Genomic DNA, 25,552 nt, shown 5'->3' on the forward strand with positions numbered 1-25,552 from the left:
CAGCACGGTGACTTTGGAGTCTATGATAGACCATTCGGATATGACAGAAAATGCTATTTGTAGAGGTGGGACAAGCATCATAGAAGGCTTTTGAATCATGGAAGGGCCGCAGCATGGCCCCGGTACGTTGCAACGGTTGATTGGATTTCCAACCGGTCCACACAGCCTGACAGAACAATAGTGCGATCGTCGCATTCTCTCCGCGAGGACGTGCCAGCAACGGACTTGTCGTGCATGGTGCCTGTCTTGTGCTCCCTTGGAACCTTGAACGGCATGACTGGGTTCGGAATGGCGATCACGCTAAGGCGCGTATGCGGACCTAACTGGCACAGTGGCGGGAAGAATTTGGCCTTGTAGCAGCAGGCTAAAAATGATAGTCAAGGTACTCAACACCTTGGGAGGCTGAAGCCGGCTGAGGCCCGCCCGTTAGATACCGCTGAACAAGCCCCAGGGTCCAGCGTCAGGGCTGAATCCGGTTCGCTTGTGTCATTATACTCAACTAGAAGCTGGCTTACCGAATGACAATGCATCCCGTCCCCCATGGGCCTTGAACAGTCCGCTGGCGGACTTTCGAGCCAATAAGAGATGGGAGGCAAGGGAAGCTTGGAAAAACGTTGCCTTGCAGGTTTCGGACGATGAAATCCCTGAACGGCGTCAACGTTCATGGCGCGAATACTTCACCGTACTTGGGCCGCCGTAGTGCCAAGGGACTGCTGCAGGTCACTCCTGCCTCGCTTGGCCCGGACCCTCCGAGATACTCCGTTAGGAAGTCGTGAAGCACGACGTCTACCACATTCATCATACTTCATACCTCATCAAAGACATTATCAGACACCATCCCTTGACATATTCTCTGTGCTCCTCCGTGATCTATCCCCTCCTTGCCTCGGCCATCAATGCATTCGGAAGACAGATTTGCTCCGTTGTGGATCGCGCCTGGCCCTTGGTCTACCGCAACCTGGAATTCGTCTAGCGAACAAGCTCCGTTGCTGACACAAGCCGTTGAGTCTTATCAAGGTCAGAAAACCGATTAGATGGCTTGGCACATCTAGCCGCAGCGGTACTATCCATATCACACCCTACCCTGACTCCCCTGGCTACTGAAACCACTAGTGTGTCACAGGACGGGAGCAAGGCCATGCGACGCTATCCACCGCACCAAACCCCTAACAACGGATAGACGAATGCCCAATGCGTCGACCTCTGACCTTTCTGAAGACAACAATGTCTCGCCATCGACCTGTCTCTTCTCTCTCCTGTTTGGGGCTGCCTTGCCAAGTGAAATGGCGAGTATTCCGTCAACTGCCCAGACCTACTTTGCTTGAGCTTGGCTATGAACATGCATGTTCGGCTACCTCAGATTCACACCGTCGCTGTCGGAGCATGGTCAATGACCTAAATCACCCCGTCCGGCTGCCTACCACGCCGAGATGTCGGAACTCCTGCTAATCTTCTTTCAACATGCTGCAAGAGCCAAGGCGCTCAGCGGGAGGATAAGTCAGAGACTGTTCCCTCAAAACCGTGCCGCTGATCCCGTCCTCAATCTGTACTCTTCAATCCTTTGCAGATTCACTCCTTCTGTTCTAATTGAGCGCTAGTCGTTCCTTACGAGGGCAACATTTACCCATTGCACTCATTTTACCTCACTTAATAGAACTTTTCTTCCTCTACACTAATCGCGATGCCGGCACTTCGCTCTCTTACGACAGTAACTCTGCTGTCTGCTTGCCTGGCGCAAGCATGGGCCGGTCCCGCCTTTCACAGACGCACACCTCCAGAGGAGACCCCAGCAGCGGTTGAGGCTCCTCCGGTGGAGAGCAGTTTGCCTCCTGCCGAGGCCGTTCATACTACCACTCCGGCAGCAGTAGAACATACTCCTCCAGCAGAACATACTCCTCCTCCAGCAGCACACACCCCTCCTCCAGCCGAGCACGTCGCGCCCCCGGCTCCTGTCGCCCCGGCCGAGTGCCCCCCACCGCCAGCTCCTGTCGTTGAGGAGAAGCTGATTACCGTGACCGAACCAGTCCACATCACTGAGACCGTTCATATTACAGTTACTGAGGAATTGGCTCCTGCTCCTCCAGTCACTGAAACCGTCCACCTAACGGTCACGGAGGTTGCCGAGAAGTTCATCACCGAGCAGCTACCTCCTCCACCTCCAGTCAATCAGACAGTCCACCTGACGGTTACGCCACCACCGGTTCATGTCACGGTGACAGAGGTTGCTGAGAAGTTGATCACCGAGCAGCTACCTCCCCCACCCCCAGTTACCGAGACCGTCCATGTAAGCATTTTATCGTGAACGATGACATCTGACTAATATCGGCCAGCTCACAATGACTGAAATCCAGCAGCTCACGATAACCGCTGTTCAGACAGAGATTCAACACCTCACCGCAACGGAGATTCGGAATATCACCGCCACGGAGGTCCAAAAGCTAACTGCGACTGCTACGGAAGTACAACAAGTTGTAGAGACTGCTCTTCAACATGTCACTATCACCGATGTCCAGAACCAGGTCCAACATGTGACCATCACTGAGCAACAAGTCAAGGAAGTCACCGTTCCTCAGCACATCACGGTCACTGAACAGCAGGTCCAGCATGTCACCATCACGGAAGTGCAAGAATGCACTCCTGTTGCTGGAGTGACTGCTGGTGTCCCACCACCGCCGCCTCCAATGGGTCACGCCCCACCTCCTATGAGCCACGCCCCTCCTCCCCCAGCTCATGTCACTGGTGCGTCTCCCCCCTTCAGCACTCTGCCAGGCGTGGTCTGGAGCTACAACCAAAATTCAGCTAACCCACTCTCAGCCGCTCCCCCGGGTCACGCAATGCCAATCCCACCTGGCCAGGTCTTTACCGGCAGCCATTTCACCACATGGGCGTCGATTATGCCGGGTCTAGCTGCCCTTGCGAAAGGCGACCCCAATGTGATCCCGCCTTTCACCGCCCCACGTATGCCTATGCCTATGCCTACAGCAGGCGCCTTCTTTGGGGCAGGCAACAGCACAAATAACGCTGTTAGCTCCGCTGGTTCCGCTGGCATCTCAGCCACTGAAGCTGCAACCTCCGCTACAGAAGTTGCTGCAGAATCTGCTGTCGCCACCAGCGCCGAATCCTCAGTCACCTCAGAGTCAGTTGCCGCCGCTTCAGAAACCAGTGGAGCCGCTACCTCGGAGACTTCCGAGTCGGCCTCAAGCGCTACCAGCGAGGTCGCCGAGGCCGTGGCAGCCACCACAGAAGCCTCCGCAACCACTACTGAGCCTGCGGCCAATGCCGTCACAGCCGCCGCGCAGGTCGATGCCGTCGAGACCACTATCGACGTCTCGAGCCTGACGATGAGCAACTACGGCGTGCTGGGCGTTGGCGAGCGCCGCCGACGGAAGGCTCGTTTCGTCGTGCCGAGCGAGGGCTTCAGCACCTGAAGTTGAAGCACGCGGAAGCTCTTCCTTTTCCCTGCCTGTTTTGTTACATAGAAAGAAGCGAGACCTGACATGAATTTTCTTCCTGTCGTTACCAATATATCCGGACCTGGGTGACGGGAAAGGGCGAGGAGAGAGGCGACAGGATTAGGCTTGAAGAACTTATTTTTTTACTATTTTTCTCAAATGTGCACACCACACACCCTGAAGAAGAGGAACAAGAGAAGAAACAGAGAGGACAGCGCGTGTCGTGGAGGAAGACGAGGAGGATAGTGGTTGTCGCTGGTGCCCCGTCATTTCTGGGCTTCCGTCGAAACGACAAGAAGCGGTCATCGTTGTTTGGCCGGATTGCATCATACACTGTCGGCCATCACGAAGGAGCAAAACCCCAACATACATTTACTATACGCGATGGCAGGCTTTTGAGATGTAATTTGTATCTGTGTATGTGTGGGAATCAAACCCTCATCCTATCTACACATCCAAAGGGGAAATCAATAGATTCAGGTAGATACACTGTACACACTACAAGATAGAGCAAATGGGAAAACCCAGAGAGTGACTTGACTTGTCTAGTATGGGGGTGGCTGGCGAAGCGAGTACTTCTAAGTGTGAGCGCAAGAAATGTGTTTGTTAGTAACTACAGTATGCAGAAACGCCACATCAACGTCAAGAAGTGTACGATTGATTACGAGGTCGAGCCCAAGAGCAGCTTGCTGAAGCAAAAGCGTCCTGTAGATACCTCCTTTGATTGCGAGGTTTGCTTTTTGATGGTTATCTAGACTGCTAGTAGCTGCACGAGACTATTCTCGTTCAGCACCCTTCTTCTCTTCTTCACGCACATATGGCAGCAGTACTCCGTACGATTACTTCTTCCTCGAGCTCGCGCCCGCATTTGCCACGGGCAACGTTTCATGCCTGACGGGGAACTTGCCATCCATTTTCGGCTGTTGTGCCTGTGCCTGCGCCTGTGCCTGCGCCTGTGACGGAGACTGAGACTGAGACATGCCCCCTTCCAATCTCGCCTTCTTCGCCCTGCGCTTCAGTTCGCGCTTCGAGGGCGGCTTCTCAGTCCCAATCTCTTCACTCGCCGTGTCACGTGCCGAGCTTGGGCCTGATGACTCCGTGGTCGCCGGAGTGGCCGCCAAGCTGGTAGTTTGGGTCAGCGACGAGGCCTTCCGCTTGACGCCATTCCCGGACCCCTCTACGGCGCGCCCGTTGTCGACCCGAACGGCCTGCTTGCCGGCCTTCGCAGCCTCGTTCGGGGTCAGCTTGCCGCCGCCGCCGTCGACAACGGTGATGACCCCACGGTAGCTCTGCCGCCGCAGCGCCGCCAGCCTGACCACCTTGCCGACCTCCTCGACCACGGCCTCTTTGCCCCTCGCCTGCTCCAGACCCCAAACCTGACAGATGTTCATCACATCGTGCGGCCCGCGCAAGCCCAGCGCGTTGCGCGCCTCGGAGCTCAGCACGATTCCGCGGCCTCTCGTCGCCCGTATCAGGCTGGTGGCGCCGGCGATGAGATTGCGCTTCGCATCGCTCGAGCCCGTGACGCCCGGGGCGTAGCAGATTTCGAAGCGTACGCCGCGCTGCAGGGCGGCTGAAACGGTCTTGAACTTGAGGATGAAAGGGAGGCGCGCGGAGAGGTCGAGCGTGATGAGGTCGCAATCCAGGGAGGTACAGGCGAGCTGGAGGGACTTTTCGTTCAGAGGTCGGAGGGCCAGGAGGGAGAAGGCGGAGGAAAATTGGGAGAGGCGGTGGTTTTGAGAGGGGTCGCTGATGGGGAGGGTCAGACGCGTGAGGAGCGTGAGGCTTGGGTGCGCATCTTGGAGTGGCTTGATGTCCAGGACCGGGGGCGTAGAGGGTAGCTTGCCGTTGATGATGGTGGCGATTGCGATGGTCGTGTAGCCTAGTTCGGTCGCGAAGGACAGGGCGTGGTTGAGGGTACGGCTGTCGGGGGAGTGGAGGAGGTTGAGGTCATGATACGGCATCGTGATAAAGAGAGCTGTATTGAGCGTGCAGCTGCATGTTGAGAATATCGGGGCCTACAGAGTGTAGCGGATGTCGTGTGCTCACATGGTAGTTGAGGATGGAGGCTCACAAGAAAATTATTGAAGCGAATGGACGCGAAGGCTGGGGTTAAGCGGGCATGTCGCAGGTGGGCTGAGCAGATCTCCATCGCGCCCGCTTCCAACTTCACCAGCCCACCTTGCACCATCTTTTCCCTAACTACATTGACATATCAGATTTTGTTCGCATTCACCAAGGAGACTGTTTGTCCGTCTACGAGTCGCTCGTTCGGCACGGCATCGCCGCTTCCAGCGTTGCAGTTGAGCACTTCGTGGCGCACACCGACATCGCATGCGGTCCTCTCGAATCAGTCACAATGGCGCGTGTTTACGCGGATGTCAACGCTAATATGCCCCGATCGTACTGGGACTACGACTCGGTGGCGATCTCTTGGGGCGTACTGGAAAACTACGAGATTGTGAGAAAGATCGGTCAGTCATCCCCGCACCCACATCAGACGCACGCTGACCGCATCCAGGCCGGGGAAAATACTCAGAAGTGTTCGAAGGTATCAACGTTGCCAACTATCAGAAATGCGTCATCAAAGTTCTCAAGCCCGTCAAGAAGAAGAAGATAAAGCGCGAGATCAAGATTCTGCAGAACCTCTCCGGCGGACCCAACATTGTAGCCTTGCTAGATGTTGTGCGCGACAGCCAAAGTAAAACGCCTAGCTTGATCTTTGAGAATGTCGATAACACAGACTTCCGTACCCTGTACCCTCGCTTTGTCGACTACGATGTACGTTATTACATATTCGAGCTGCTCAAGGCCCTCGATTTCTGTCACAGCAAAGGCATCATGCACCGAGATGTCAAGCCACACAACGTGATGATCGATCACCAGAAACGGAAGCTGCGGCTGATTGATTGGGGACTGGCTGAGTTCTATCATCAGGGTACCGAGTACAATGTAAGGGTGGCGTCCCGGTACTTCAAAGGCCCGGAGCTGTTGGTGGACTTCCAAGAGTACGACTATTCGCTCGATATGTGGTCTCTGGGGGCTATGTTTGCCTCCATGATCTTCCGCAAGGAACCCTTTTTCCACGGCAACAGCAACTCGGACCAGCTCGTCAAGATTGCGAAGGTTCTCGGGACGGATGAGCTGTTTGAATATCTTGACAAGTACGATATCGAGCTTGATGCCCAGTACGACGATATTCTTAGCAGGTTCCCTCGAAAGAGCTGGCAGAGCTTCGTCAACCAAGATAATCAGCGCTTCGTCAGCGCCGAGGCCATAGACTTCCTCGACAAGCTGCTGCGTTACGACCATCAGGTATGTATGCACAACCGCACCCTGACTTTGTACTGACACCATTCTTAGGAACGCCTCACCGCCCAGGAAGCAATGGCGCATCCATACTTTAATCCTGTAAGGGGTGTGCTTACGCAAAGTGCTCAGAACCACGTTTCCTGAAATGAGAAATTCAAATAACTCGCTTCTTTACTCACTCCTATCCTGTGTCAAGGGCACCTAAATGGAGCACGACACCTGAACAACCTGCGTCTACGGCTATTGGCCTAAATGTCTGGCGGAAGAATGCGGGCTGGCCGAGGCTCCTCCGATGAAGAGCGCCGATGTTGACGACTGAGCATGACGAATTGATGATGGACGGAGGCAAGCTGTAGTCAACGAAAGGGTCGTAGCAGGATCAAATACTTATTCTCTTCATACCGCTCCATATCAGGAGTCCACACTCAGCTTGGGCAGGCGTCACCCGGGGCCGACAAAATTGGCAGACATGTTCCACGAACTCACAGCAGAGTGCCTATCAGGATGTGATCCTCTGTTAAGGAAGCCCGTCCATCACTTTTGCGACCCGGCGACTCGTTGGTAGCCTTGGCGTGCCCAGGGGTAATAGTTCGGTGTGAGTTTGGGAACCCTTTCATCAAATTTGTCGACCCTCAATTTCTGGTAATTCGCCAAGTCCAGTAGATGCACACGAGCATCTACTCGCCTACTGTCCAGACGCTTGTGATGAGCCTCCGATCATCTGATCTCCAGGAATTCTCCACACAAGAGGTGAAGCACGTGACTTTTGTGCTAAATGACTCGAATTGATAGCAACAAATGTACTCGCAAAAATCAGCACGAGTCATGCGCACCTCCCCTGCCCGCAAGATACTCTGTAACTATCCGTGACTCATGGTTTACAACACACCTCTTCCCTTGAGATACACACCCTGCTCCTGCTTGCCGTAATCAAAGCTTGGTCAAAATACTTCTCAGATCCCTTTCTCGGCGCCCTCCTCCTCTTTGGAGGCGGCTCAATCGAATGGCGACGAACGCTGCTTCCCATAATGCTAGTAAGTTCTTCACAGTTGCGATAGGACTAGTAACCGATGCTTCGTGCCAGCGGCCTCACCTACCGGCTCGCCTTCTGGACCTCCGCCACCCGTGTCCAAAGATGTGACCTCCGCCGTACAGGACTCCGCGAAAAATGACCCAATGGGACAAAATGCGCCCGGAAAAGACCAGGTGGGCAACGATATTGGACAGACCGTGATGGGCGCTGCTGGCAAAGAGAAAACCGCGAAAGAAAGTATGACTCTCAACTGAGCTTTGCTGGGCATGATCTGACGGACCGCGATAGTCGAGAAAGAGCGCCAAAAGGCCGAAAAGCTTGCCAAATTCCAAGCCAAACAGGCCAAAGTCAAGCAAGCGCAGCCTGCTGCTAGCACTGAAGCGAAACCAAAGAAAGAGAAGGTCAAGAAGCCAACAGCCGTGGATGCCTACGAGCCTAAAAAGATTGAGGATGGCAGATACGACTGGTGGGAGAGCCAGGGATACTTCAAGCCTGAGTTCACCAAGGATGGCAAGATCAAGCCCGAGGGCAAGTTTGTCATTCCCATCCCTCCGCCGAATGTCACCGGCGCTCTCCACATGGGCCACGCTCTCACCAATGCTCTTCAAGACACTATGATCCGACATGCACGGATGCAGGGCAAGACTACCGCCTGGGTTCCAGGCATGGATCACGCTGGTATCTCTACGCAGAGTGTGGTTGAGAAGATGTTGTGGAAGACTGAGGGCAAGACGAGACACGACCTAGGACGAGAAGCCATGGTGGAGAAGATCTGGACATGGAAAGACAAGTACCACGCCAATATCACCAAGCAGTTGAAGAAGCTGGGCGGCTCAATGGATTGGTCCCGCGAAGCTTTCACGATGGATGAAAATCTATCAAGAGCTGTGAAAGGAAGTTTCGTCCAACTCTACGAGGAGGGAATAATCTACCGCGCCAACAGACTCGTCAACTGGTGCTCAGCCCTGAGTACCTCGCTGTCGAATTTGGAAGTGGACAACAAGGAGCTGAAGGGTAGGACGAAAATCAAGGTGCCCGGATACGACAAGATGATTGAGTTCGGTGTACTCACGTATTTCCGTTACCCAATCAAGGACACAACAGGTGGCTCATTGACCGGCAAATTTGAAGGCCATGAGTACATCGAGGTTGCCACCACTCGTCCCGAAACCATGCTTGGTGATACAGCCGTTGCTGTGCACCCCAACGACAAGCGATATCAGCATCTTGTGGGAAAGCTAGCCATTCACCCTTTCCTCCCTGACCGCAAGGTTCTCATCATTGCCGATGATGAAGTCGAGATGGACTTCGGTACTGGTGCTGTGAAAATTACTCCTGCCCACGACCCTAACGATTTCACGAAGGGTCAGCGACACAAGCTCGACTTCATCAACATCCTCAATGACGATGGCACTCTCAATGAGAACGCAGGTCCTTACAATGGCCAGAAGAGATTCGATGTACGCTACAAGGTGATCGCCGATCTCAAAGAGCTCGGCCTGTACAACAAACAAGAAGACAACCCTATGACTATTCCTCTTTGCAGTAGAAGCAAGGACGTCGTGGAACCCGTGCTGAAGCCGCAATGGTGGATGCGAATGGCTGAGTTGGCCAAGGCTGCTGACGATGCCGTGACTGATGGTCGTATCCTGATCAAGCCAGAGACAGAATCCAGACGCTTCCACCACTGGATGGCAAGCATTCAGGACTGGTGTTTGTCAAGACAGTTGTGGTGGGGACACCGCGCACCTGCTTACTTTGTTGATGTGGAAGGTGAGGCCGCCGACGAAGCGGATGGCAAGTGGTGGGTGTGCGCTCTATCAGAAGAAGAGGCTCGCGAGAAAGCGGAGAAGAAGTTCCCCGGCAAGAAGTTCACACTGAAGTGGGATGAGGATGTGCTCGACACCTGGTACTCGTCGGGACTTTGGCCTTTCTCGACACTTGGGTGGCCTCAAGAAACATCTGATATGCGTGAGCTTTACCCAACAACTATGCTGGAAACTGGCTGGGACATTCTCTTCTTTTGGGTGGCCCGTATGATCATGCTTGGCTTGAAGCTCACAGGCGAGGTGCCATTCACAGAGGTCTACTGTCATTCACTCATCCGCGACTCTGAAGGCCGCAAGATGTCGAAATCATTAGGCAACGTTATTGATCCGCTCGACATTATTGGTGGCATCACCCTTGAGGCCCTCCACAAGAGTTTACTTACCGGCAACTTGGATCCGGTCGAAATAGAGCGAGCAAAAGCTTATCAGAAGTCAGCTTTCCCCAAAGGCATCGAAGAGTGTGGTACTGACGCCCTTCGATTCACCCTCATCAACTATACAACTGGAGGCGGCGATATTGCCTTCGATATCAAGGAGATTGAGGCCAAGCGGAGATTCTGCAACAAAATCTATCAAGCCACGAACTTCGCTCTCGCTCGACTAGGTGATGGATTTCAGCCTGATAAGTCGCTCACCGACAACGAGCCGCGGTCACTAGCGGAGAAATGGATTCTCCATCGCCTCAACCTGGCCACCAGGGATGTCAATGAGGCCATCGAGACTCGCGAATTCTCCGTTGCCGCAGGCACACTGTATCAATACTGGTTTAATTCGCTCTGTGATACCTTCATTGAGAACTCCAAATACATCCTGACAACGGAGGCTGCCGAGGAAGACCGCAAATCAGCACAGCAGACCCTCTACACCGCACTTGAAGGTGGCCTGCTCTTGATGCACCCCATCATGCCGTTCCTGACCGAGCACTTGTGGCAGAAGCTGCCTAGACGCAAGGGTGACAGTACGGAATCCATTATGATTGCACGGTTCCCTGAGTATGTCGAGAAGCTCGACAAGCCACAAGAAGCAGACCAGTACGAGTTCATCATGGACATTGCCACGGGAATCCGATCGCTGTTGTCCCAGTACGGCTTCAAAGAACCTGGTGATCTTATTGTTCAGACCTATTCGGAGTCGGCTTTCAAGACCGCTTCGTCGGAGAAGACATCCATCAAATCGTTGGGCGGTAAGACGTGTGGCGAGCTTGAGATCCTGCCGCCTTCCGCAGACGCTCTCCCGCCTGCTGGCTGCGCCTTGCAGAGCATCAACGCCGACGCGGCCGTCTACCTGAAGATCGTCGGCCGCATTGATATTGGCGACGAAATCAAGAAGCGGGAGAAGACACTCGCCGATGCTAAGGCCAAGGTCGACAAGTCGGAGAAGATCATGCAGGGCAAGGGCTGGGAGAAGGCCAACAAAGAGACGAGGCAGAAGGAGCAGGACAAGCTGACGGACGCCAGTAAAGAGGTCGAGCGTGTGGAACAGGCCTTGAAAGAATTAGAGCGCTTGAAACTTGAGGCGTAAGTAGACACACGGAACCGCAGAGACGCCACACAGCCTTCTCGAGGACAGTTACCGCGAGATTGGCCGGACCGGGGGTCTATCTTGACGAAAAGATCGCACATATCGATTCCGATTATGGTAAGCAAAGGTAAATAAGCTCTATGTTTGCAAGTCAGTCAGGTCAGGGTATGGGTATCGCGAAGAAGAGACTAACAAGAGCTCAGCGGAAGGTCGGGTGGCGACTGGCGGCAGAGGTGCAAGCTGTCTAACATGGGCACAACAAGAGTGTCTGCATTTCGAATTCTATGCATCTTCAAGATCTCCCCGTGAACTGAGCCGGTCGTAATCCTCGATGCCTCTAGCATCACATGTCCTGGCTCTCCTCGACATCACTTCACCCTCACGTTTAGTGTCGGCGCTGTCACCAGACAGCAGCAGCCCATGATGTTGACTTGGTTGGCTGTTGCCTGATCCTTGACATTCTATCTTACCACCACACACCGAGTTGTTGGACTTTCGTCCTCCTATCTCACCTTATCATCGCCGTCATCGACGGGAAACACTCTCGCTCATCTTCTCATATATCAAGGAGTTTAAAGTTATCGTTTTATAATCGTACAGCCATGAATAGGTACGCCACTGCCATGGACGCAGCTTTCATACAGCCCTTGTGATTTCTGCGGGTCCTGACCATAATGGTAGCACTCCCCTCACCCAACCTCTGCCTCGCACGGGTTTCCGTTTTCTGGATCTTCCAGCCGAGATTCAGCATGTCGTCTATGGTTTTCTGAGATATCCAGACCTCAACCGCTTCCGCCAGACTTGTCGATATGTGAAGTGTGCGATCAGTCCTTTGAGTCTTCTCAATGCACTAGAAAGCGTTGAAAGCGACTTCAGAAACAACAGCTCTAATCTTCAAGCACTTAAGAGCTCGGGCTACACCGACAATGATATATTCCGGCTTCAGATGTGCTGCATTTGCTGGGGCTGCCAACGCATACGTGACCATGGCTACTTCCAGGAGTGTTCGCTTATGTCCGCCAACGAAAAGCAGTGGCATCTAACACCATATACTCGACGCGCAACGCTTGATCTTGGATGGGAAGACGAGCGCTCCAGAGGGAGTGACGAAAACAAAAGCAAAGTACTTGGCAAGCTTCACACGGACGAGGCTGTCGGCGGTATATTCTGCGCAGCCGCACCTGCAGCAGCCATGGGGCAATCGACGCTTTCAGGCCATGTGCTCGGACTGTATATTCGACCATCCCGATTATGCTGCTCACTCAACAAGGTTTCGGTGGGTTGAGTTCTCGCGAGGTTGGGCGAGGCAACATCACAAAGGCGCCTTGCGAGACCAAATCCGAGTGGCTGCAGAGTATCTCCGCTGGATGGATAGCATTGACGAGTTTGGTGACGATCGGATCGGAATCTCTCTACGTCCGGGCTCTATCGAGCGAGAGCTGCGGCAAGAGCCAGTCGAAATTCCAACAATCTTGCTGTCGGCTTCAGGTCACCGGCCCGATTGGCCCAAATACATGGAGTAGGCCAAAGACGACATTGATGATAGAAATTGGTCTGCGTGAATGGTGCAGAGCACGATTCATGGTTAGGTACCAGTCCTGGCAAGGCGTTATGGGGATGGCAAGGGACAGACGAGATTAGAATGATCTTAGCCAACGTGCCGATGGGGCGGTTTCATTTGGGAAAGCAAAGCTGTCATTAAAGCAATGAGAGGAAAGCGGGAGTCAGAAATGACACCACGAGACAACATTCCGCAAAGCTCATATGTCGCAAAATGGTGCTAAGCACCACGGAAACGACAGACACGGCAGAAGTAGATAGTCGCCCAATCAGACACGATATCCAGATCAATGGTTTCACTTGGTAGTGTCCGTCTCGTACGGAATTCATAGTATAGCTCATGCTGAGTTCTCAGAGCAGTGCTGCACCTGATAGCATCCGGGCATTTGCTGGTAAAGCTGCGTGAGAATGCTCCCCCTCCGTAAGCTCAGTGGAGTCGAATATGCAGGGGAAAGGACGGCCAGTCCATTCTGCGTTTACTCACATCGCCGTTGCATCCAAGCAGAGCAGCAGCATCGACTTCAGATACCGAAGCCCTCGATCGAGCGTGGCCACCCTCCAGGGGCGGTAGCCTTGCGGCGCGCCAAGATGATGCACCCAACTTGGAGGTATGGCCTCCAACTGATGAGGAAAGACGGACAAGGGCTCGAGGATGCGCCGAATGTTGGGAGTGGAAGTTGTAGTATCTGTTTCAAGCCACTTTACTTCGGACCATCAGAGACCAGCGCCAGAGAAAGTGACGGATTGGCAAGAATCAAAACTTGCTACGTCCCCTCGGCTACAAGTGCCGGCTGATGGGCAGGGGGTTTCAGGATATTATTCCCTTCGATAACGCTTGCACCAAGTTCGTGTGCAACGATTGTAGTTGTGCAGCGAGTGTACCGTAAGGCGCTGCCACTGATCGTAGGACAGCAGCGCTCCGTGGGACTTAGGAGCACGTACCGCTAGCATAGCAGGGGCGTAATAGATAAAGATGCGGGGACCTAATCGGCGACCTCTGCCACTAGCTTCTAGGCGGCCGTTGGGCGTCACTTCTTCCCCGCATTGCCTTCTCGCGATTCCATTCTTCTAACCATCACAACACTTCATGGGCCTGTTCAACCCGACAATGGCTGTTCCTATATGCTGCAGCTGATTGATTTGCTGCCGTATCCACTTGCCACCAGTAACCCCTGCCATCGCTAAACCGTATGGCGATCGCCGCGACGCCCTCTGTCCCATGGTCCAGAGAAGAAAGCAGAACGCACCGAGAAAACGTAGCGGCTGTGCTGCGTGCAAGAGAGCCCATGTTCGGTGTCCCGAAGAGCGTCCTGCATGCGCCAGATGCAGCAGGCTAGGACATGAATGCCTCTACGAGACCAAATTGCTCTGGGAAGACGATGCTGCGCAACGCAACATAGCTCATGGCCGAGCGAAGGAGACTGTCTGGAGCCACAAGACTGTAGCAGCCGAGAACAACACGGGGTCCAGCACTACCTATCAATACCAGTTCCTGAACACCACAGTCGCGGACTTTCAGTCAGACCCACTCAGCAATTCACCAGAATCCGAGCACGAAGAGGAAGAGGATGATATTGAGGAAGTCACGCGACAGGCAACCTGGTCCTGCATTCCGGTGCCACCGCATTCACCTTACCACGGCAGCGATGCTTTCCTGTTGGACTACTACATCAATGAGCTCTCGCCGAAATGCTCGCTGAGCAGTTCGAACAATCCCTATCTGTATACACTCCTGCCCGTTGCAGCAGAATTTGCACCTTTGAGACATGCTCTGCTTGCAGCTGCGGCAAACGAGTTGCGTCTGCAGCAGCATATCCAGTATGAAAAGCCGTCGCTAAACCTTCGAGACGCTGCAATCAAAGGCCTCCGCACACACCTGCAATCTCAGAGAATGGACTGGAAAAGCCTTGCGGTCATGCTCATGTTCTGTTTCTTCGACATCTCCGATGGTTGCGCCCCGTCATGGATGACGCATCTCAGGATGGGTTTGCGCATGTTGCAAGCTCTACGCACCGAGACAAGCACTGATCATGGCCTGAAGGCCTTTTGCGAAATCTATTTCGTGGCCCACGACGTTATGGGACAGACTGCCTGGGATGACTCTACCCTGGCAGTCGACCATGTCTGGCTCCTAGGCGACCTCCAGGAAATCGATGTGCTGATGGGCTGCTCCCGGGCCCTCATCTCGATCATACAGCGTATCTCGTGCCTCAGTCGCTGGATCAATCAAGGCATCATTCCTGCAGATGAGTCTCTTTACGAATGGGCAACGATGCTGGATCAACTGCAATGCCTTGAGCAGCACCCAGCCCACGGAATCAATGACGTGGAAGCCGTACTGGCCATAGCAGAAGCAAAGCGGCTGGCGGCTTTGCTGTATCTGGCGGAGAAGCTAAGTGCAGCAATTACCGTGGACGCGTTGGACATCGATACATCAGCCATCGTGCAAACTCTTGTCAGTCTCCTTGCGGAAATTCCAGCCCAAAATGCCGCGACCTTGTGGCCACTGTTCATCTTAGGCGTCTCACGATTCACTTCCCATGAGCAACATCAGTTCGTTCTCATGAGGCTGTTGTTGCTCGAGCAATCGAGACCACTTGGCAGTATCTGCCATGCGCGTCGTCTGGTCGAAGCTGTGGCCGGGGGATTGACGCTGGACAACGACGATGGTCCCATCACGAGGTCGTGTATTAGTCTAGCCTGATCTATCTATGTTGACTCTGCCTGCGCTGTTGCATAAGCGGAGACACTGCCAGTTGCTCGTGGCCACTGGACCTTCTCCTGTGCCACCGAACCAAGCTCGAGCTCCGGCGACCCAAACCCTCCTCCTCCAGGAGTGTGTATCACACATCGGTCGCCTGTGCCCATCTCAACCATGTTTCTCGGTCCCAAATTGACCCACCGTTCTGCTCCGTCTTCAGCTTTCTTCACCCAGTAATTTGCTCCGCGCTCGCCATCTCCTCCTCCCCTCATGCCATACGGCTTGGTGACTCTCCTCTCGGTGATCACACTGAATGTGAGTGGTGCCCTACACTCGATATCTCGAACTGCACCATTGCCTCCTGACCTTGCGCCTTTTCCTCCACTCCCTGCACGGATCGAAAACTCACGCAAGACAACCGGATATCTCTTCTCCAGTAGCTCCGCGTCCGTGATCCTGGTATTGGTCATGTGTGTATGGACAGCACTAGCTCCGTCGGCGGCCGCAGTAGCGCCCGAACCACCGCAGATGGTCTCGCCAAACGCGTACGCGAAGCCCGACAAGGGCTTGCCGCTGGCGTCTTGCCCGCCTTTGCCGAAGAAGCCCAGGCAGTTCATGCAGCCCTGGCTCGCACCCGCGACCTGGAATGCCTTCATGATGACGTCGCACACGCGCTGCGACGTCTGCGTGTTTCCGGCACACACCGCCGCGCCAGCGGAGGGGTTCAGGAAGCATCCTTTGGGCAGGACGATGGTGGCGGGCGCGAGACAGCCCTGGTTCATCGGGATGTCGGCCCCGATCAGCAGGCGCAGACAGTACAGCAGCGCCGAGTGCGTGATCGCCGGCGGGGCGTTCATGTTGCCCAGCAGCTCACACGAAGTGCCCGTGAAGTCGAAGGTGGCGTCGCCCCGGGGTCGGATCGTGACTTTGAGCTTGACGAGCGAGCCGTTGTCCATGGCATCCTCGGCGTACAGCTCCGGGCCCCGCAGGCGCAGCGTCTCCTGCAGGAAAGACCGGACCGCGACGGCCGCGTTCTCTTGGATGGCGGACATGTACAGCTGCACCACCTCTTGGGACCACTCGTCCATCAGCGCGCGGATCAAGCTGGAGCCTTTGTTGTTGGCGGCGACTTGGGCTTTTAGATCGGAGATGTTGGCGCTGAGGGCGCGGCTACCGTTGCAGCCGGGGTGCTGGCCCGGCTCGAGGAGGATCTTGGAGATGCCTTCTTCGTCGAAATGGCCGTTGTGGACGAGCTTGAAGGAGCGGATCGCGGCGCCTTCTTGCCAGAGCTCCGTCGAGTTCGGCGGCATCGATGTGCCTCCGAGGCCGCCGATGTCGGTGTGGTGTCCGCGGCTTGCCACGTAGAAGGCCACCTCCTTGCCGGTGTGGTCGAATACAGGCGTGATGACGGTGATGTCAGGCAGATGGGTGCCTCCTGACTCGGGATGGTTCGAGACCAGTACGTCGCCGGGTACGAGCTTCCCTTTCAGAAGCTCGTGCTGGTACCGGACCGCATAGCTCATGGATCCCAGATGGACCGGTACGTGAGGAGCGTTGGCGACGAGACCCGCTAAGAAAACAGTTGTTAGCGTCTATGCATCGCCGGAGTGGAGGATTACTTTACCATCTGGCCCAAAGATGGCACAAGAGAAGTCCAGTCGCTCCTTGATGTTCAGCGATACCGAAGTGTTTTGCAGAGCTCTGCCCATCTGCTCGGCAATGCTCATGAATCGATGTCCAAAGGTGCTCAGCGTAGCAGGGTCAACCATCCGTCCTGAAATATCTACTTTCGCAATGGTCGAGACGTCGATGATCACGTGCGAGGTCAGGATCTTTGCTTCAGCTCCAGGTGCAATGACCAGAGTCTGCGTGTTGTCCAGGATGATGGCAGGCCCCTTGACAAGCTCACCAGGGACTAGGTCTTGCAAGATATGCACTGGCGCCTGCTGAGCACCTTGGCCTTGAAAGTACACGGTCCTCTGCCTACGGTCAGCAAGCTCTAGGGGAATGGTTTCGAGGTCAATACTTACGGTGCTTGTCGACTTTGTCGAGGCCGCTTGGAAAGTCAGCTGGCGCAGCTCCTGGAGTGGTCGACTAGTATCGGGGCTTGTGCCCTTGCTGCCGCCAATACCTCTCACACGAACGTCATCGACCAGGATCGCGCGGTCGTCGGGGAAGACGAAGTTGAATTCTTGCAAGTGTCTTTTGAGAAAACCCGTCTTGAAGTCGGACTCTGGGGACTCGAGAATCATCATCGCCGTCTCGGTGCCTTTGTATCGCATGTTGAGGAAGTATTCGTACCGGATGTGGTCCTCCGCAATACCTTGCGCCATGACCTTCGCTCTGACCTGCTCTTGTAAAGACGCAAAGATGTCATTCAGACTCTCGCGGCTATCGTCAGTGTACACTTGGCTATGTGGTCTCTGTGCTTCCTGGACCACGTCCGCCAGCGCCATCCCGTACGCCGAGAGAATGCTGGAGTATCGATGAATGATGATGGTACGAATGCCGAGCTTCGCAGCCAGATCACACGCGTGTTGACCGCCGGCGCCACCAAAGACGCCGAGATTATGCGACGCTGCCCTCAATTAGCTTCTTTGCTGCACAACAGTTGTACCATCACTTACACAAGGAGTGTCCTTTCGCTTCGGTAAGCGCTCGGATTGGGCGACACATGGCCTCATTGGCGACGTCCAGAAAGCCACAGGCAATCTCTTGTGGTGTCAGTGACCCCCCTATCTCGCGATTAATGCTCGCGGTAAGTTCTTCAAATTCTGCCTTGACGATCTCTTCGTCGAGTGGTTGGTTTTCGTTCTGGCCGAAGATGGACGGAAATGACTCGGGTACCAGACGGCCGACGAAGAGATTGGCATCTGTGACGGTCAACGGGCCACCTTTGCGGTAGCATGCTGGCCCGGGATGCGATGATGCACTTTCGGGGCCGACAGCGAACAAGCCGTTTCGCCACGCTAGGATTGAGCCGCCGCCTGCTGCTACCGTATTGATATCGAGCTGAGGACTCTGGATCGTCACGCCGGCAGTCGTTGTTTCGAACACATGCTCAAAAGTACCACCAAATCGGGAGACATCAGTGCTGGTGCCTCCCATGTCGAAACCGATGACTGGTGTCTTTGTTTCTGTGTCAAAGGATGTTCGGGCATACCCGACCACACCGCCTGGATCTGTGAGTCAAATAATATATCGATCTAATGTAGGGAACTATACCTGCTGGACCGCTCAGGATGCCTTTTAGTCCATTGAAGTTGTCGTGTCTGACCAGCCCGCCATCTGACTGCATGAACTCACACTTGACATCGTCCAGATGTCCTCCTTCAAAGCCCTTCTTGAAACCATCGAGGTATTTCTTGATTTCGGGAGTCAGGTAGGCATCCGCGGACGCCGAACTCCCGCGAGGGACCATCTTGATCATGCTTGCGGCGACTTCCGATGACAGCGATACGTGCTTGAACCCGGCGTCCAGTGCCAATTGCCTAGCCAGCAACTCGTGCTTGGGATAGACGTAGGAGTGCGTGAAACAGACCGCTACGGTGTCGAAGCCCCGGGTCCGAAGCCGCTGGAGTTGCTCGCTCAGTGACGTCCTGTCCAGCGGCTGCAAGACACGAATCAGCTGACCGTTGAGGCCGCGTTCGAGCACACCGGGGACCTCCTCGGTGGTCGCATTGAAAAGGCCATCGACATCTTCGTCAAAAGCTTCGATGGTGACGCGCTCGTCGACCTCACACACATCCGAATACAACACGTCGGGCTTGACGATATTGAGGTCAAACAATCGAGGCCGGGATTGGTAGCCGATGGGCAGGAGGTCCCTGAAGCCTTTGGTTACCAGGAAGGCGTGCTTGGTCCCTTTCCGCTCCAGCAACGCGTTGGTGGCCACCGTGGTGCCCATGCGAATGCTCTCAATGGCATCCTTGGGCAACGGGACGTGCCTCGGGATCTCGACGCCCGTGAACGCTGAGATGACACGGCGGATGCCTGCTTGTCTCAGTGCTGCTGCTTCATGGATCTTGCTGGGTTGTCATACCTTCAACAGGGGCATCGTCGTAGTTGCCCGGGTCAACTGACAGCAGCTTGAAGACCAGATCCGCTTGGCCTGGCGCTGTTGCCCATATGTCCGTGAATGTCCCTCCTCGATCTATTGCGATCTTGATGCCTTTCACGGGGGATATCTGCTGTATCGAACCCATCTTTGGTGATGTGATTAGCCCGAAGCGACGTGACCCAAGTCCCAATACTCTTTCTTAAAGACGATACATGCCAAAGGGCTGTACCACCACATGCATCAGGCGAGCGATGGGGTGTGGCCCCGTGTTGTTCTTCCCCAAACACATAGCCTACTTCGGGCAGGTCAATACGACGTGCTCCAAGCAGCCGCTAAACCCTGTGCTGTCCATTCTCATCATGCGCCCAGCGGTCGTGAGGGACCGGCCAGCCCATAACCGACCATCCGCGTTGCCACTGGCGAGTATATCTTGGGCCGGCCGCCTCCCATCGTGTCGGCCTGCCTGTTTGTTAAGCCAAGGTTTTGCCCACTCAGACGTGGGAAATGCCCGGTCGTGTCGACCATCCTCTTCGGTCCATTGCACCTTCAAGCGACTCGGCCCTAACTCGTTTCGTGCATAGACACCAGCAAGGTCTTCAAAGTCTCAATCTCATTCTCTCCACGGATTCCTGCCGCTATCTCTACGGGGCGGCATGGAGCGGCTGGGGAAGATAGCAGAGTGGATCTGCACCCGATATCAATTACCTTCGGACCAAGAGTCGCGTGGCCTGGGTGTGTAGACGTCTTTGCGAGGCATAAAACCTCGCCAGCACCCGCACGTGGGAACAGGTTGGAGCATAACATCTTCCAAACTTGGCCAGCAATGGACAACAGCGACAGCATCGACAAGACTCCAGCCCGTGCAGTTTCGGAGGCGACTGAGCCCGAGAAGCCTGCCAACGATGTAAAGCAACTCGACCATGCTGCGCTGTTCCTGGCCAACGCAGATGTGCAAGAGCCAGCGTTGTCTCCTGCGAGAGAGAAGAGGCTGCTACGCAAGATTGACTGCCTCCTGCTTCCTATGGTGAGTCGAGGATCTCGTCTGCCCGCGCTCGGGCCTATGCTGACTACTTGCAGCTCTTCGTTACGGCTACTCTTGGTGCGGTTGACAAAGTCGCCATCTCGACCGCAGCCATCTATGGGCTCAGAGACGATATCGGTCTCCATGGCCAACAGTACTCATGGCTCGGATCCATCCTGTCCTTGGGTGCTCTCGTGGGCATGTTTCCCTCGTCTGCGCTGATGCACAAGTTTCCCTCCGGCAAGTACCTCTGCGCTTGCTCTTGCGGGTGGTCAGCTATGGCTCTGATCTTCCCTGCTTGCACCAACTGGGCTGGCATGATGGCCGTCAGATTTGTGAGTGTGTCTTGTCTGTTCAATGATGCTCTTCTAATGCAGTCCAGCTCATGGGAGCGTTCGAAGCCATCATTGTACCCGGCATATCTGTTCTGATCGCAGGCTGGTACAAGAAAGAAGAACAACCACCTCGCAACGCCCTCGTCTTTGCCGCAGCCAGCTCGGTCGTCAACGGCTTCCTGTCGTGGCTCATCGGCCACATTCCGGACGACGCACCCCTGGCTAAATGGCAATACCTCTACCTCCTGGTTGGCTCCATCTCCATGGCCTGGTCCATCTTTGTCCTTATCTTCCTCCCAGACTCGCCCATGAACGCGATCTTCCTCACCAAAGAAGAAAAAGTCTTCTGGGTGGGCCGGCTCTCGCAAAACAAGACCGGCATCGTCAACAAGACGTGGAAGTGGGACCAGGTGCGCGAGGCCCTGCTGGATCCTAAGACGTGGATCATATTCTTCTTCAACATCGCCATCAACATCCCCAACGGCGGCCTGACCACGTTCAACGGCATCATCATCAACAACCTCGGCTTCAGCGCCAAGGAAGCCTCTCTCCTCTCCATGCCCACGGGCGTCATGTCCACCTTGGCCTCCTTCATCTTCAGTCTCATCGCCGCGAAATGGGCCAACCGCCGCTGCATCGTCACCGTCATCGCCTGCGTCATCCCCATTATCGGCACCGCCATCCTGTACGGCGTGTCCCGCACCGCCGTGCCCGCCCAAATGGTCGGCCTGTATCTCTGCTACACCTACTTCGGCCCTTACGTGGTAGGCATCTCCCTCGCACAAGCCAACACAGCCGGCAACACCAAGAAGAACGTGGCCTTCGCGGTTCTCTACGTGGGCTACGCCGTCGGCAATCTCATTGGCCCGCAGACCTTCCGCGCCAGCCAGGCACCCGCGTACACGGGCGGCGTCGTGGCCATGCTGTGCTGCTACTGTGCGTGCATCGGGCTGATTCTCGTGTACTGGCTGGTCTGCGTGAGGATGAACCGGCGGCTGCTGCTGGTGGCGGAGGAGGTGCCGGCCGAGGGGGCGCCGGTGGAGGACAGATTCCATGATCTGACAGACTGGAAGCAGCGGGATTTCAGATATACTACGTAGAGAGTGTGTGTCCGCGTACTGTAGAGATCTGTGGCTTGGGTGTGATGAGTGCGATTGCGGACAGCTCACCTGATGTTTGGAGTAGGCAGTGAATCTGTAGCTGTGGTTGGTGAATGCAGCTGGACCCACACGACCCACCGTCTTGCAGGTGCAGTGCTCCTCCTCCTCCTTGAACTATACCACACGCAGCAGGTATTTAGCTCACCTTCCCCTTCCTCCCTGGACATGCTCCAGTCTGTCTCCTCTTCATCGAGTCTTCTCGTTCCCTTTCCCCCTTTCCCATCCTCTTCCCCTACCCACCAACCTACAACGACTGCCCACCACCATGGCAAACCCATCTCCAGAATCCACTACCACTTCGCCTCCCTCAGCCTCCTCATCCCCCTCAGCACCACCCAACCCCTACCCCCCCACAACCTCAATCTTTATCCTCGGCGCCTCCGTCTTCGGCCTCTCCAGTGCCCACCACTTGTGTCTCGCCGGTTACACCAACATCACCGTCCTCGACCGCTCCGCCACCCTGCCTAGCCCCCACGCCGCCAGCCACGACCTCAACAAGATCGTCCGCGCCGAGTACGGCGCCGGCCACGCCACCGACGACTTCTATACGGACCTGGCGCTGCAGGCCATCGAGGCGTGGGAGTCGGAGGGGTGGGAGGGGTGTTTTCGCAAGACGGGGTATGTGAGGCTCGCGAAGACGGTGGAGGCGCAGGCGGGGATTGCGAGGGATGTGGCGTATTTCTCGGGGGCGAGGGCTGGGAGCCCGCGGAGGAGGTGGTTCCCAACGGAGGCTTTTGAGGCGCTTCTGGGGTCGGGTGAGGAGGCACAGAAGGCTGTGCCGCAGATGAGGGGGGAGCTGTTGGGGGAGGAGGGGTGGAAGGGGGCGCTGAATAGGCATGCGGGCTACGCGTTGGCGTCGAAGGCGATTCGGGTGTTGCATAGGAGGTGTGTGGATGCTGGCGTGAAGTTTGTGCTTGGTCCCAGCGGGCACATCACGGAGCTGGAGAAGTCGGCTGAGGGGCGGGTGACGGGTGTATGTGCGTCGAATGGTGACCGGCATCTGCACCCTGAGGATCAGCCGTGCTTAACGATCCTTGCCATGGGTGCGGAACTGCCGCGACTGTTTCCTGCAGCGGCCACGCAGTTGACGGGCAAGTCGTGGTCCGTCGCGCATCTCGAACTCACGCCCGACGAGGCAGCGAAGCTGCAGGACAGTCCTGTCGTGAGCCTGGGCGGCTTGGGCTTCTGGATCGAGCCGGTCTTTGTACCAGAAGACACCCCCAACGGCGGCAAGGGCGGCCAGCACCTCCTCAAATTCGCCGCTCACGGAGGTGGCTGGACCAACTCGGACCCCAGAAGCCCTGGCAGCTCAACAGAGCGAGCCACTGAGCAGCCAGCCGTGCTCCCACCAGCAGAACCGCTGGCTGTCATCCCAGCGTCCGACGAGCAACTCCTCCGCGAACTCATCCGCCTGACGCTTCCCGCTCACTTTCTCAGCAAGCCCTTCGTCCGCAAGTCCATGTGCTGGTGCGCAGACACGGCGTCCTCCGACTTTGTCATCGACTTTGTGCCTTCGCACACAGACCTGCTCGTCGCGGGCGCCGATAGCGGGCATGCTTTCAAATTCTTGCCCGTCGCGGGAGAATGGGTCGTGGACGTGGTACGGAAAGGGATACAGCGCGAGCGGAGATGGCGGTGGAAGGAGTTGGGGAATAGGTCTGATGTTGGGGGCGAGGACGTCGCGTGGAGGGGAGCGAGTGTGAGGAATTTGCGGGGCCAGACTATGGTGTAGAGTTGGTAGGTAGGTTGTGCGACGGGTTCAGGAGAGAGACTCGAGGCGTGGAGTATGAGACCTGCGGCAGCACTCAGCTCTCCTTGGCCCTTCGCGGAGAATCCGAGCCGAAACAGAAAGTGCTCAAGAGGCAAAAAGGTCATAGAGGCAGGGTTGATCGGGTCTGGAACGCGTTCGAGCCATGCCATCCAGGCACTCCTTCGGTGTCCAAGTCGATGACTCCCTTGAGAGGTGAATCAGCAGTTGCTCGCCCTCCCAGCAACGTCCAGTCCAGAGCCAGCGTCCTGATCACGCAGCTTTGTCGAGGCAACGCATAGTCCCCGTCTTTGTGCCATCTGCCACAGCGGAAGTTTGCTCGAAAGACACTCTTGAAATCCTGGAGTGATACAGCCCCGATCTTTCCAAGGCTTCCCATGGTCTTCGCAGGAAGCTGTGACGCCACGAGCTTAGCAGCCGGTGACATCCGGTGCCAAAAGGAGCTGTCTGAATCGACTGGAGATCGAAATGTCGACCGTGGAGACGGATTAGCCTGTCGGCTTGCAAAGTTGTGCCTCTGTCCTGTCATTTACAACATGTCGCAGAGGAGAGGGACTACGATTGCCTCCCAGTACTCGTAGTGACCTCGAGTTCGACATTGAAAAAGGGAGATGGCCAAGATGAGTATACGGCTCCAACTTTGACCGGAGTCAGAGCGTCTTTGACGGAGGCGAGACGAGATACCTACACAGACATTCTGTCTCAGAGAGCAAACAAGTAGCTCCTGCAAGTTGCTGTGCCGGCGGAAGAACTTAGGTATCTATGCACGGGGTGCTTGGTAAGAGCTTCTTGTCAGCAGGGGCATGCTATAGTGTAGTGTTTGTCCGTCTGGACTGTGCAAATAGTGGTGATTATCGTGGAAGCCGATTGGAGAATGCTCTCAGCATTGCTGGGCCGAAGCATCCATTCAGCTTCCCCCGCCACCCTACTCCTCCCACCCACAACCACCACTCGCGCAACTACCTTCCGAACCACATGCCTCCACTTCCGCCGCACCAGAACCTCCGCACTGCACTGCACACCCTCCCCTCCCAATGGCTCCTCCCCCATAAACCCGCCATACCATGACCGGCCCTCCTCCCCCACCTCCTCACCCGCGGTCGTCCCTCCCTCCACCACGCACCACTCCGCGCAAACCCGCAAAGATCAACTACGAAGCCGAGCTCGCCTCAGCCAGCTACAGGAAAACCCGCGCGGGCATTTGGGCCGTGGGCGTTGCCGTCATCGCCGCCTCGGGAGGCTTGATTGGCGCGTATCTGAAGAGTTATTGGCAGCAGTGGCGGGAAGCGGGAACGGTAAGTTTTTTATTTGCCGCCGCATCACCTTTCTCACTCGGTTGGAAAAATGTTTTCTCAAGCAGATGCGGAGACGGGAGTGTCACGGTTACATTTGAGGCGCAAAATGGTGCTGACTAGTGCCACCCGCAGACGAAGAGCCTGCAGGGCCTGAAGCCCGACGGTAGCAGCAGCAGCAGCAGTAGTGCAGCAGCACCGCAGACACAGGGTCAAGCGGAGACGGGTATAGACAAGGGGAGCAGGCAGCAGGCGGTGGCCGAGGTCTCGCTCTCGGACCTGAACCGGTCGATATCGGCGCTGGAGACGGTGAGGGGCCAGCTCATGCAGAGGAAGATTCAGGAGGAGCAGAGGTTGTTGAAGCTGCATGAGAGGATAGCGGAGCGGAAAGAGAAGGAGGACAGGAGGCGTGAGATGGCTGGGCCGGGAAGGTGAGGGTGGCTTGGCTGCAGCGGAGGAATGAACGAACATTGAATGATCGACTTGCTGTCTCGCGGGGAAGATTGCA

At 55.7% G+C, this 25,552-nt stretch overlaps 9 protein-coding genes across 9 annotated transcripts; 7 read left to right on the forward strand and 2 right to left on the reverse strand.

Moving 5' to 3' along the window:
• Positions 1-1,681: 1,681 nt before the first annotated feature.
• HMPREF1541_07897 (uncharacterized protein) lies at positions 1,682-3,428 on the forward strand (the record flags this gene model as incomplete). Its single annotated transcript, XM_008722220.1, has 2 exons — positions 1,682-2,284; positions 2,331-3,428. 2 exons carry the CDS (start codon positions 1,682-1,684, stop codon positions 3,426-3,428), a joined length of 1,701 nt encoding a protein of 566 aa, XP_008720442.1.
• Positions 3,429-4,291: 863 nt separating this feature from the next.
• On the reverse strand, positions 4,292-5,416 carry HMPREF1541_07898 (uncharacterized protein; the record flags this gene model as incomplete). The annotated part of the gene is made up of 1 exon (XM_008722221.1): positions 4,292-5,416. The coding sequence occupies one exon, from the start codon at positions 5,414-5,416 to the stop codon at positions 4,292-4,294; it is 1,125 nt and encodes a 374-aa protein (XP_008720443.1).
• Positions 5,417-5,811: 395 nt separating this feature from the next.
• HMPREF1541_07899 (casein kinase II subunit alpha) lies at positions 5,812-6,908 on the forward strand (the record flags this gene model as incomplete). Its single annotated transcript, XM_008722222.1, has 3 exons — positions 5,812-5,926; positions 5,974-6,767; positions 6,816-6,908. The coding sequence occupies 3 exons, from the start codon at positions 5,812-5,814 to the stop codon at positions 6,906-6,908; spliced, it is 1,002 nt and encodes a 333-aa protein (XP_008720444.1).
• Positions 6,909-7,940: 1,032 nt separating this feature from the next.
• On the forward strand, positions 7,941-11,147 carry HMPREF1541_07900 (valine-tRNA ligase; the record flags this gene model as incomplete). Its single annotated transcript, XM_008722223.1, has 2 exons — positions 7,941-8,034; positions 8,086-11,147. The coding sequence occupies 2 exons, from the start codon at positions 7,941-7,943 to the stop codon at positions 11,145-11,147; spliced, it is 3,156 nt and encodes a 1,051-aa protein (XP_008720445.1).
• A 2,779-nt stretch (positions 11,148-13,926) lies between these two features.
• On the forward strand, positions 13,927-15,411 carry HMPREF1541_07901 (uncharacterized protein; the record flags this gene model as incomplete). The annotated part of the gene is made up of 1 exon (XM_008722224.1): positions 13,927-15,411. One exon carries the CDS (start codon positions 13,927-13,929, stop codon positions 15,409-15,411), a length of 1,485 nt encoding a protein of 494 aa, XP_008720446.1.
• A 5-nt stretch (positions 15,412-15,416) lies between these two features.
• On the reverse strand, positions 15,417-19,613 carry HMPREF1541_07902 (uncharacterized protein; the record flags this gene model as incomplete). Its single annotated transcript, XM_008722225.1, has 6 exons — positions 15,417-16,978; positions 17,033-17,387; positions 17,439-17,986; positions 18,036-18,584; positions 18,634-19,404; positions 19,451-19,613. The coding sequence occupies 6 exons, from the start codon at positions 19,611-19,613 to the stop codon at positions 15,417-15,419; spliced, it is 3,948 nt and encodes a 1,315-aa protein (XP_008720447.1).
• Positions 19,614-20,291: 678 nt separating this feature from the next.
• Positions 20,292-21,924, forward strand: HMPREF1541_07903 (uncharacterized protein; the record flags this gene model as incomplete). Its single annotated transcript, XM_008722226.1, has 3 exons — positions 20,292-20,492; positions 20,546-20,824; positions 20,872-21,924. The coding sequence occupies 3 exons, from the start codon at positions 20,292-20,294 to the stop codon at positions 21,922-21,924; spliced, it is 1,533 nt and encodes a 510-aa protein (XP_008720448.1).
• Positions 21,925-22,249: 325 nt separating this feature from the next.
• Positions 22,250-23,716, forward strand: HMPREF1541_07904 (uncharacterized protein; the record flags this gene model as incomplete). The annotated part of the gene is made up of 1 exon (XM_008722227.1): positions 22,250-23,716. The coding sequence occupies one exon, from the start codon at positions 22,250-22,252 to the stop codon at positions 23,714-23,716; it is 1,467 nt and encodes a 488-aa protein (XP_008720449.1).
• A 1,100-nt stretch (positions 23,717-24,816) lies between these two features.
• On the forward strand, positions 24,817-25,479 carry HMPREF1541_07905 (uncharacterized protein; the record flags this gene model as incomplete). Its single annotated transcript, XM_008722228.1, has 2 exons — positions 24,817-25,047; positions 25,180-25,479. 2 exons carry the CDS (start codon positions 24,817-24,819, stop codon positions 25,477-25,479), a joined length of 531 nt encoding a protein of 176 aa, XP_008720450.1.
• Positions 25,480-25,552: the final 73 nt, after the last annotated feature.

This window comes from Cyphellophora europaea (genome assembly GCF_000365145.1).
Source record: "Cyphellophora europaea CBS 101466 unplaced genomic scaffold supercont1.8, whole genome shotgun sequence".
NCBI classification, from domain to species: domain Eukaryota; kingdom Fungi; phylum Ascomycota; class Eurotiomycetes; order Chaetothyriales; family Cyphellophoraceae; genus Cyphellophora; species Cyphellophora europaea.